This window comes from Quercus robur, chromosome 7 (genome assembly GCF_932294415.1).
Source record: "Quercus robur chromosome 7, dhQueRobu3.1, whole genome shotgun sequence".
In the NCBI taxonomy this organism is placed as follows: domain Eukaryota; kingdom Viridiplantae; phylum Streptophyta; class Magnoliopsida; order Fagales; family Fagaceae; genus Quercus; species Quercus robur.
In genome coordinates, this window is record NC_065540.1 from 17,970,386 (window position 1) to 17,983,301 (window position 12,916).

General features: G+C 36.8%; 1 protein-coding gene across 1 annotated transcript; it reads right to left on the reverse strand.

The window, feature by feature from the left end:
• Positions 1-6,829: 6,829 nt before the first annotated feature.
• On the reverse strand, positions 6,830-10,589 carry LOC126692587 (uncharacterized). Its single transcript, XM_050388250.1, has 5 exons — positions 10,178-10,589; positions 9,826-9,931; positions 9,113-9,236; positions 7,867-8,808; positions 6,830-7,609 (listed from the first exon to the last, which is right to left on the reverse strand). The coding sequence occupies exons 1-5, from the start codon at positions 10,383-10,385 to the stop codon at positions 7,199-7,201; spliced, it is 1,791 nt and encodes a 596-aa protein (XP_050244207.1). The 5' UTR covers positions 10,386-10,589; the 3' UTR covers positions 6,830-7,198.
• Positions 10,590-12,916: the final 2,327 nt, after the last annotated feature.

Below are 12,916 nucleotides of genomic sequence, written 5' to 3' on the forward strand. Positions count from 1 at the left end.
AAAAGCCTCATAAAAACGTGCTTAAGGTTTCCTTTATATACTGGGAGAAATAGATTAGAAACCCTAATCCTAATGGGCTTGAACTGCTGTTTGGGCTTAATTAAAATTCTGCAGATACGACTTTCGATCGATCGAGCCTGTCTTTCGATCGATCGAACCAGACAGATTATGAAATCTTCTTCCTGTAGCTTATATGTTCTTGAATCTTGACTTGAATCACCTTGAGCATTGTCTAATAATACCTGTAGACTCTAAGATCTATATCTAGACAAGTTTGTGTTCATGATTTACCAATTGTTCTAAACATTTAGAACCTAAAAAATAAAAAGGCAACAAATACACAAAATCTATTCAATTTGATGAAAAAAAATACCTGCAAGGTTGTAGGTAAGGAAGAGAGAAGAAGGGAAGAATATAGAAAACAATTGTAAGGTAGGTAGTAGAAAGAAGAATTTGCCAAAAAATTTTGTGTATATATATAGAGAGAATTTTAAGTTGTGAAGAAGTTGATATGAACAAAAAGGAGTTTAGATGAAAATCAAATACTTTCTTTTGTTACTTTATTATTAGGAAAAAGATGACATATGATGCATATTTATCCCAAAAGAAGAAGAAGAAATGTAGTGAAAAAATAACAAAAACGTAGGTTGATCACAATAGTCAATAGTATTCAATTCGATCTTATTTCTTTTATTTATTTTTTAATTCTATCTTATTTACTTTTAGGTATAATTTTAATCTCTTATATATATATATATTTAACTTCTATCTTCTTCTTTTTTTTTTAATTTTTTTAGGTAATTCGTTCCTAAGGCTTTGTTGATAATATTTTAGGTAGACACAATTGAAGGTTGTAGTTGTATGGCACCACCCAACTAAATTTAATCTCTTTTTGAAATTTTTAGAAAACACTTATTGTAGGTTTCATGTTTTGTTAAAACTTAAAACGCTTATTATTATTTTATCCAAAGAAATTGATAAGAACAAATAAACAAAAAAAAATGTTGTTTTTATCTAAAAATTACTGCAATTTGGTGTAGCCACTTGGTGTAATCACAATTTCTAAGCTCAACTTTTATTATATAGTATATAATATAAAATGGGAACCATTAATTGAAAAAAAAAAATGCTGTGAAAAGAGAAAAATGGGATATTAAATGAAAAAAAAAAAATGTTGTGAAGAAAGAAAAAATGGGGATAAGATCATAAGAAAAAACAATGTCGTGAATCTTGCAATTTTGTTTAGAAAAAAGGTATAAACTAAAAGGAAAAAAAAATTGGGAAAAGAAAAATAAATTGGTGAATCTTGCCATTTGGGTGAAAATAAGATAACAACTAAAGAGTAATAACCATGATTTTTAAATTTGTAATCGAACACATGTCTCTAAATTTTAACCATGATGTTGAACATCAATGCAGTGGTTGAGTTAGGATTTTTTTTTAGAGAAAGTATCAATCCACTTTATTGAAATGTGAAGAAATTATATCGTTACATCAACATACACTAGGTAGGAAATATCTGGTGGAACAGATTCCATCCATACAGATAAGGGGGAAGACTTTCTTGCTCTCCTAGCTAAAGCATGAGCTACTCCATTGCTTTGCCGCCTAACATGAGAGAAAGAACAGGTTTGAAAAAAACCCATTAAAGACTTACAATCTTTTACAATGTGCCTAATACTAGACTAGTCTGGGCGGTCACCTATTAGTGCCTTTACAACTAGCTTCGAATCTCCTTCAAAAATGGCTTGACGCAAGCCCAATTCCTCCATGAAGATCATTGCCCTCCTTGTTGCCATCGCCTCAAGAACTTCCACTGTTGAAGGCATGACTAATTTTTTTTGCTAAGGAGGCCATTACCGGTCCCAGTTCGTTCCTCACTACAACACCAATTCCATCTTCCTCTTCCTCCGCAAAGTATGCTCCGTCATAGTTCACTTTCTATATTCCAGGTTCTGGTGGTGACCAATGTTGAGGCTGTGGCTTAATTCTCTTGGGTCTGTTTTCAGGTTTGCCTTGGAATTCCTTTAGAGTAGATTCTGCCGCATCAAAGAGCTTCTCCGGTGGCAAGCTTTGCTCATTAAAATGGCACTTATTCTGTTTGCACCAAATGTACCATGCTAACACTGTGAATAGTTCCAGATTTTCCTCATGTTGTCTCACGACAGACACCAAGTCCATGAAAGAGCCCAAGCGCAGCTATAGTTGTCGTAATTTATTAAAACCAAGGCCCCAGCATACCTGTATTTTATCACATTCCCATAGTGCGTGCAGTGCAGTTTCACTCTCCTTCCCACAATTGCTGCATAGAGGAAAGTTTATTACCTTACGCCGATGTAAGTTCGCCAAGGTTGGAAGGGACTCAGTGCATGCTCTCCAACAGAAGTTTTTTATTTTATTTGGAATTTGCAACTTCCAAATGCCCTTCCAAAAACTTCTCAGGTCTTTATTGCTTGACCCCGATGCTACCTCCCTGTTTTCTAACTCTCCCAACAGCTGATATCCAGTCTTTACCGAGTAGTTTCCGTCCCTAGTTCGTGGCCAAACTAGGCAGTCCCCCATCACCGTTCTACATAAAGGAATGACCTTTATTTTCTGAGCCATAAAGGGTGCAAATTTAAGATCAATCAGATGCCCATCCCATTCCTTTGTAGACTGGTCTATTAGTGAAGAAACGGTGGAGTCATCCTCAAATCTTGGTGTGTGTGATACAGCTTTAGTTGGGAAACATCCAGGAATCCAATTATCATGGAACACCCAAATCTATGAGCAATCACCAACTCTCCACATCATCCCTTTTTCGATGACATGCCTAGCTTTAAGTAAACTCTGCCAAGCAAAAGACCTCGTGAAGCTTCTTGCTTCAAACATCGAACTTGAAGGGAAGTACTTATTGCTAAACACCTTATACAGCAAAGAAGCCTTCTCAGTTTGTAATCTCCAAATTTGTTTTGCCAACATAACCTCATTAAATCTAATCAAATCCTTGAATCCCATTCCTCCCTCGGATTTCGATTTACACAGTATTTCCCAACTTTTCCAATGGATTTTCCTTTGGCCACCACGCTAGCCCCACCAAACTTTTCTTATTTGCATTTCAATCTCTTTGCACAAATCCACCAACAATTTGAAGCAACTCATTGTGAAAGTAGGGATAGCTTGAACCACCGCCTTTAGTAAGACTTCTCTTCCTGCTTGAGATAAAAGCTTTTCCTTCCAACCTTGAAGTTTTGCCCACACCCTTTCCTTGATGTAATTAAGGCTCGCCTTTTTATTTTTTCCCACAACAGCGGGCAGCCCAAGGTACTTCTCATACTCCTTTATTTCTAGGACCCCTAGAAAATTAAGAATTCCTCCATTCATATCATCGGACACAGCTTTACTAAAGAAAAGTGTTGTCTTCTCTCGGTTTATTTTTTGGTTGAATGCATGCTCATAACTGGTTAGGATGTTTTGGATAGCTTGTAAATCTTCCCTCCTTGCTCGGCAAAATAATAAGCTGTCATCTTCAAAAAATAGGTGGGTAATCTTTGGCCCATTTTTGCATAATGAGAACCCCCTAATAATATCTTCCCTTTCAGCTTTTTGGATCATTCTATTCAACCCTTCCGAGCATAATGAAAACAAATATGGTGACAATGGGTTCCCCTGGCGAATTCCCTTAGAAGGGAAGATTTCACCTTTGGGTTCCCCATTTACTAAGATTGAATAGGACACTGTGCTAATGCATTCATGGATGAGATTCAACCAAGTATCATAAAAACCCATCTTTCTCATAATTTCAATCAGAAAACGCCACTCCACTCTGTCATACGCCTTGCTCATGTCTAGCTTTAGGGTCATGAAGCCTGCTTTCTTTGACTTTTGTGTCTTCATATGATGAAGCAATTCAAAAGCCACCAGAATATTGTCTGAAATAGCTTTATTTGATTGGAAAGCACTTTGTGATTCAGAGATAATATATGACAGAATTTTTTTGAGTCTGTTTGCAACAACCTTAGATACAAGTTTATATATGACATTACAAAGAGCAATGGGGCAAAATTCTGAAACTATAGAAGGGCTTTTAACTTTAGGAATTAAAGTTATAAAAGTACGATTTATGGAAGAAGGGATAGAACCTGAGTTTAGGCAATTTAGAACTGCCTTTAAAACATCCTCACCAATAGCTGGCCAAAATTTTTGGTAGAATAAAGGAGGTAATCCATCGGGTCCTGGTGCCTTTAGCGGTACCATTTGTTGTAGTGCTTCCTCCACCTCAGCCTTGACAAACTCAACAGTTAGCATTGCATTTTGTTCATCTGTGATAATTGTGGGAACTGCCATTAGTACTTCCTCCACATTTGATGCTGAGGCCAAAGTAAATAGGTACTGATAATAACCAATCAGAATCTTCGAGATCTCCTCTTCATCGGTACATGCCATTCCTGCTTCATTCTTCAATTCCTCAATTCTATTTCTCTTATATCTGTGAGATGCCCAACTGTGAAAGAATTTTGTATTTTGATCACCCTCTTGTAACCCTAATGCCCTTGACCTCTGTTTCCACATGTGTTTTCTCCTTGATCAACAATCCATTTAGGTAAAAATGTAAAACTAACCCTCTAACTTTTACATTTTTTTCATTTCAGTTCTCTAACTTTCAATTTTGTCAATTCAGTCCTCTAACTTTCAATTTTTGTCAATTCAAGGCTCCGTTACAACTCAGTTATTGCTGTTGTTAGAACCGAGTGACGGAGGAAGGGGATTTGGAGTCAACTCGGGTTAGTTTTGAATTTAGAGGGTCGATTTAGAGGGTCTTTCTAAATGTTTTTTTTTTAGAGGCCGACCTGGAGGTTGTGGGTGGAGGTCGGTGGCGGCGGTGAGGCCTTGCACCACGACACTGTGAGACAAAGAGATAGAGAACGAGAAAGTGAGAGAGAGAGTCCGACGAGAGAGAAAATGAAAAAAAAAAAACAATTTTAATAACAATTTTCTTAATTTTTTTTATTACAAAAAAAAAGCGTCGAAACGACGTCGTTTTGGCTCACTTAACGGCAATAGATAACTGAGGTTTAATGGAGTACCGAATTGACAATAGTTGAAAATTAGAGGATTTAAATGACAAAACTAAAAGTTAGAAAACTGAAATTAAAAAGGCTGAAAGTTAGAGTGTCAGTTTTGCATTTTTGTCTATTTGTTATGTTCTAGATTTTGTTACTTCTAGATGGAATAGGGTTTTATGTTCAACATTCTTATTGCTTAATTCATCCGCCAACGTTAACCAAAGAATTACATTAAGGTTGCGTTTGTTTTAGCTAAAAATGATTTCAGGAAATCATTTTACACCAGCCTATGTGTTTGGTAAGCACAGAAAACTTGGTCAAATGGAAATCAATTTCCGCGTTGACCATAAAATAACCCTCTCAAGCCGGAAATGGATTTCAGTTTCTATTTTACCTTCAAATGAATTACAGGACTTAGAGATGAAGAGAGAGAGAGAGAGAGAGGGAGAGAGCAAGAAGAGAGAGCACAGGTGGTTTGCCCAGCCAAGCTCCGGCACCAATCACCGATCACCGATCCCTCATCACCGGCCAGCCAAGCTCCGGCACAAACACCCATCATCGATCCCTCATCACCGCCCAGCCAAGCTCCGACACAAACACCCATCACCAATCCCTAATCACCGCCCAGCCAAGCTCCGACACAAACATCCATCACCGATCCCTCATCTTAGCCCACCCTCCTTCATCACCGATCCACAAACACCCAAGACCCACCTCTCCAATCGCCTTGCATCTCGTTCTCGTCGTCACCACCCAAGACCGATCTTATTCTCAACCCACTCAAAACTGATCTTGTCGCCGCCGCTGAAGACCGATCCCTCTTTCCCAATCTATCTCTCTTTCCCTCAATCTCTCAATCTTTCTCTCTTTGATCTCTGATTTTTTTGTTGTTGTTGGTGGTGTGGGTGGTGGTGTTTTGGTGATGTTTTGTGTTGTGTGGTGGTGGGTTTTGTGTGGTGCTGATGTGTGGGTGGTGGTGGATTTTCTGATATAAAATTTGTTTGGAAGTTGAGAAAATGTGAAAAATTTGTAGGAAAATAGCATTTTCAGAATATTACCAAAAACTGGAAATTGTTTTTCGGACTATTTTCCATTGCACACCCAAACGCCCGGATTTTAATTTCCTTACGGGAATTCATTTTCCCCTAAATTCATTTTACACTCAAAATTCGATTTACATTGAACCAAACGCAGCCTAAGCTTGGCCCAATGGACTTCGGCACATCGTTCCATTGTACTATTGTAGTACCCACCACCATGTCAGTTTGGGTTGCTGGGTCACCCGGCCTTTGATGCTGTTCTTTTTTTTATTTCCCCTCTCTCTCTCTCTCTCTCTCTCTCTCTCTCTCTCTCTCTCTCTCTCACACACACACACACACACACACACACCACAGATGGTTGTGTAGGCTAAATTTGCGAGTTCATCCGTATTATCCATAAACAGCCCAACAATCCAGAGTTCATGTTACTTCCAATTCGTACAGTTTATTTTGTTTTTTATACTGAATTTCTGATCCTTGACACAAAATTAGCGGGTCTGCTAATTAAGTAACCCAGCTTGATATTTTATCAGATCGTGCTGCTACATGGGAATGTAGATGACCACATATATTGGCAATAGAGTTTGGCTAAGACAATACAAACTGTGATGCCTCAAATAGCTTTGATATCTGTATGTCCATATAGGTTGACTTGAATAAAATCTTCTACTCTCTATTCACAAAATTCTATCCTTGGCTTTCTTCCATTGAAAAAGAAAAAAAGAAAAAAAAAAAGGCCAAGAAAGTTATAAGATTTTTTTCCCTTCAATTTTTATGATCCATGAGATACATTGAAGTGATTATACACAAGTATTTGGATTTGGACCACTTATGCTTACATGATTGGGTAAAAACCTAAGGAGGGATATTGCTCTTATATCCCGCAAGACAGGTCAATGTAATGTAACAATCTCAGTTTTGCAGTGCAGTTTACCAGTAACATAAAACCAACAACGATCCCATTGGTTTCTCATCAGAAAACACATATTACCTCTTCATTCTTCCTGTTTTTCAGTGATCAATCTTGACAGATTCCATTCTTTAAAAGAACCAAATATTAAGAAAACAATAATCAAAAAATAAGTAACAAATCGAAATCCCACTTAAAAGATGCTATAATAGGCCAAACGGTTCTGGTAGGGACTCAAATCCATTATCAAAGATTGGTCCTTGGTCGAACTTATCATCAATACTGTGCAGCCAGTTTGTATTCTTCAAGTCTTCCTTGAGCAATATTGCATCATATCGGGAGCTCTCATAGATATCTACTTCACCCAATCTTGAAGAATATCGTCCTCCATCATCCAATTCATTTCCATTATTCACAGGCCTATTAATATTGTTGTTTCCATTCTCTGAGTATACTCCATGCTTGCTGTTTTGCAGGCTTCCATTGTTGATGATGGGTGGTGGAGCACTCAGAGCACGAATGGATTGGATTTTTTGTGTGGCAGATCGTATGCTTTGAGGGAAGAGAGTGGTGCCTGAAAGTGGACGATTGTTCCCCGTGCCATTTCTTATATCCTACATCAGAGAAAGTACATAAATTGTTAGGCTTTATTTAAAACAATTGAACTAACTTGCTCTGACAAATTTCTACTCGTGGGTTTGAATTCCTACTTTGATACCATAATAGATTACCACTCATCCTACAGACTTGAGCTGCTAGAAAATTATGAATTTAATCATTTAGCTATTATTCTAACACTTCCAAACAAAATCTTTTAGTCACCCAACATGATGAAATTATCAGTCCTGTACTGGGAGTAATTAGTGCATACCATATGCCTGATAGCCATATCCAGTGATTTCTTTGAGATAGTCCTTCCAAATCCAGTGCTCTCTGTGGCAGTTGTTGAACTCTTCACAGGTTTCCTCATGGCTAACTCTGGGAGATGTGAGGGCTTCCGAGGCTCATGAACATCAGCATGGTGTCCATTGGCATGTACACGGCCTCTTCCAGTAGGCTCAGTAAGTCTTCCCCTTGAGACAATAGGCGATGATTGTCTTCTTGATATATTGGTGGGAGCTGGAGCTTCTGAGTTCCCTTTCACAGTGGCAGCAGCACCTGGACGAGACCTACCAGCAGAAACTGGTCTGTCTGCAGGTAAAGTTGTTCTGAGATTTGGTGGTGTTTCAAGGGGAAAATCAGGGGGGACAATTGGCTGTGGTGGGGGACGAACTCGTGGAACTGGTGAGCTTGGTCTAGATGATGGTGCTGAAGCGCGCCCATTTGATAGAATGCGCCCAACTGAAGTTGAAGGACCAACAGTTTGAGAAACAGCAGGTAATGAATTTCGACGAGTGGGGGTAGATGGACGAGTGGGGGTAGATGGACGAGAAATTGATCGAGTAGTAGGGGAATTCAAATTTGCAGGAATTTGGGGCCTAGAACTAGGAGTTGAGGGTCTTGAGCTTAGTGATGGCCGAGGTTTGTCAATGGAAGAGCTAGTTGGGGTTGGACGTGCTCTTGAAGGAGTTGAGGAGCGCGATGGTGTCTGGCGGGAGGATGGAGTAGAAGGTCTTGCTGTAGATGGAGAGCGGGTGATGGGGGACGATGGTCTGGTATAAGATGAGACTGAAGCTGAGCTTGTGTTAAGGATTGAGGAGGATCTGTTTGAGGAATAGGTACTATATTGTGAAGTGGAGAGGGAAGAACGTGTAACGGAACTGCTTCTACTTGGTCTTGATGTATGGTTACTCTCTGATTGTGATACAGAAAGCTGAAACAGAGATGATTTGAGATATTAGTCATTCATATATAATTCTAACTTCAAAAGGCGTATTCCATTAAATATCATTATCAGCAACTGAGTTGTCTAAAATAGATATCTTTGCTTAAAAAAAATTCTGGCATCATGAGAGAGGCAATATTTCTGTTTATCCGGAAGAGAGTAACTCAGTATGCTTGAAATGCAGATAAAACATTTAGCAAAGACACTTGGAATTATCTAATTTCTGAACCAAAATTCTCAGGGAACAAGTAAATAGAAATAAAAAGGGGGTGGGGGAGTTCGTGATGCATACCCTTGAAGACTTTACGGCAGAAGTTGATCTAGCTAAAGAACTACTTCTCGGAGCTGCTGAAATTGGTTGAGACTCTTTTCCCTCCGACGAAAGAAAATCAGGAGTTCCAGGAGGAGTGAGAAGCCTAATAACATAAATCCACAACAACACTTACAAATCAAACAAGCTGATGATATCTCCAAAATTAACCACTAGCACTCAACAAATTTTACACAGCAATCCATACTTCACCCAAATATAAAGAAACAAAGAACGCTCGTTTTGGCCCAAGTTTAAGCATGCATTAAGGACAACCAAAGGAATGAACTTTGATAGATACAATAAAATTTGAAACCTTTGGCATCAGCTCCATAATGATTGCTCATTATCATCAAGTCAAAACAACCATTAGTTTTTATTTTTAGTGTTGGACAGGATTTGAACTTAGGTCTCATATTCGACAATAACAGAGTTTACCAATTAAGCTAACTAAAACCCACCAATAAAAACTTAAAATGTGAAGAAGATGAGTGATTAAAAAATAATACTTGACTTATTAGGAATTCAAAAGCCAAGAATGGAAACACAACTAATATGGACTAATTTAAACCTGAAACTATAAAACACATTGTGCTAATATTTAGTTTGACATAATCAATGTCAATAAAACATAGATCTGAATTTGATGAACCAATGAAAATGAAAACTTGAAATTAAGTGTTGAAATTTTTTACCAATCGTAATCATGCTTTCCTCCATCTGTAGATGACAAAAGATCATCAATCCCACTTCGAGACACTTTTGCTGATCCAATTGAAAGTCTCCCCAACTTCACTGAAACTGTGTATTGTGGGATCCCAATATATAAGACAATAATAATAGCACCAATTAAATATACCAAAAAAAAAACAAAAAAGAAGAATATTCCCCAATTGAAAACTGAAAAATAAATAACAGTTCAAACTCCAAAGCACAATTACTAAAACGACGTAGTTTAACGCAACTGATCGAGCTTCAATTTTCGTTTCACAACTCAACCACTCTCAAAAATGATTGAAACGACGTGGTTTTGTGAGTGCGACGTACCGTCGGAAGATTCGTCGGAGGACGTGACGGAGAGAGTGCGGCGATTTTTGGAGAAGAGATCCAAATTCTCGTCGGGGACGGCGGCGGAGCTGTTGACCTTGGAATTGGAGTTGGAAATCGAGGTCAGACTATGACCTCGCCGGTGCTGCGAAACTGCCGGAATATTCCTCCCTCCGATCAGAGACTCCCTCACACTCCGATAACTCATCTTCTCAACCAACGAACACGATCACAACGATAACTATAATAATAACAACAATGCCGCCACCATGTCTAAGCTAGAGCACACCAAAAATGCTAGCAGAGAAGAAAAAATGCGATCTACTCAGAGAGCGAGCGCTAGAGAGAGAAAGCAAGAGAGAGAGAGAGAGAGAGCAAGTAGTAGTGGATGCAAAGCGAAGCTTTCTTTTAAGTTTTACGTCACAATTCACGAGAGAGAGGCTTAGATCTGTGATCCAGTGTGGGCATTACTATTATTACCAACCTGATAATCATTGATCGTAAACTGACACCTGGCACTTTTGGTAACTCTTTAGGCTCCCCACGTGTTTATAGCTAAAAAACGAAAACGCATCAATCAACCAATTGTGCTGCTAATAGGCGCATGATTTTCTTTCTTTTGTGAGTGTGTTGTGATCGTCGTTTATTCTTTTATTTATTATTTTTAATCCCTCAACTCAACTGTATTCGTTGAAAATCATTGGCTGTGATGTTAAATCAGTTACCTGAAATTTATGCCCCCCTCCTCTTCTTGCTGATGATTATAAGAGATACATTTCCCAAGAGCTCTGAAATTTTTTTGGTTATACATATAAATGCTGTCATTACGGTGTCAGATTTGTCCGTTTGGTACTGGATTATAAGTTGAATTTTGCTTGATTTATGTACCACTTATAGATGTTTTTAAATTATACAAATAAGTTATCGAAAATAAGGAGTTTTTGAATAATCATGATTATGTAACCTTATAAATTATAATGGCTACTAGTTTATGGGATTATTGCATCTAGTAGTACTAGTAATACAATAATTTTTGTAAATTTTTTAAATAATTATCGACTTTAATTTTTGTTTAGAATATCCTATTTTTAGGTAATGGATAAAGTGTTTATATAAATTTGATTAGAATTAATCTTAATATTTAATCTCAATAATTATGGTTTCTCAAAAAAAAAAAAATCTCAATAATTATGAAAAATTGATAAGCTGATAGTTATTGTAGACTTATTGTATTGCATAAGAAAATGGACAAAAATGACTGCCCATCCACTAAAGGTCATTGATTTTTGAAACCCCCACCCCCCTAAAAAATTGGATAAGTTTGACAATTAAGTAACATGGTGTAACATGAAAGCCATATATCTAAACGACTCTGCAACCACTATTAGAAAAGTGGTCTCCATTAAAAAAAAAAAAAAAGGAAATAGAAATTTTGGTCATAAATCATAACAACTTCCTGTGACTATAGACCGACGAACTTGGTGTTTGTCTTAATTAACTACTTCATGTTCAAGTTAAACAAATAAATGCTTGTGCAATTATTAAAGAAAATGAAAATGGACTTTATAATAGAATAAGTTTCCATGTCAATCACTAGATTAATTATATTTGTTTCTTTCCAAAGATTAGGATAATGATGTGAGAGCTGCTACCTTTGCAAGGTTTAGTGAAAGGAAGGTAGTTTAGGCCAACTAATTTCTATAGTTTTAAGGGAGACATAATTACTTAACTGTTCTTTTAAATACTGATTACTCACTTTTTATAACTTTACATTTTGTCAACTCTGGATATGTATTTCTTGCATGCACTTCCTTTTATTGTTCTTTAAACTAAGATCATAAAGAGTCTCAATTAATAATTTAATTAATATCAAAAAAATGTTAAAATATTATCAGTTTTACCATAAAATGTTCATGAACTAAGATTTAAATAGTTGATTAGCATCATATCATCAATTTAATAAATAAATTTCTTAACTAATACTTTTTTTTAACACGTTTAAAAGTTGACATATCAGTATGTGAAGTTAATACGATAAAATTTATATTATCTTGGCATCACTCTATTTGTTATATTTGATTAAAATTAATCTATTTATTTCAACTATTACGTCCACAAGCATGCTTTGAAGTCCTTTAATACCCTCTTAATAAGAACGATATGGGAGGCGACACCTATTGTCCAATTAGATTTTTTTTTTTTTTTTTTGGTCTTCATATAATTCATTATACTATAAGGACACGTATAGTCGTACTAGTCTTCTCATTCTTTTTTATATTTTGTCTAATTGCATCTCTCTCTCTCGTTGATTGGTGTACATTTATACTTGTGTTGTTCAAGTATTGGAACTAAATATATACGAAAAAATGTAGAGAGACTATTAGTTATGAAGATCCCTAGCCCCTAGTCATATCATATCTCCTACTCTAGAAGGTGTACTGTAGTGGTTCAAAAGGGATATTGGATTTCATGGAATCCTACATCGTCTAGAGAAGCACATGAGGATGTGCTTATAAGAAATGACTTCCCTTTAATGTGTAGAGACATTTTCCTCCATTGCTATGTGCTTTAGGAAAGAACAAAACCGTGAGAGATATGAGTTCAAAATGGACAATATCTACATAGTTGGGAGATTGTTACATACTTATATGTACTCTATAATATAAGTGAGCCAATAGTGGCTTTTGTTGTAATAACTTAATTAGTATTATTGTATGAGACATTAATACATTTACTCAC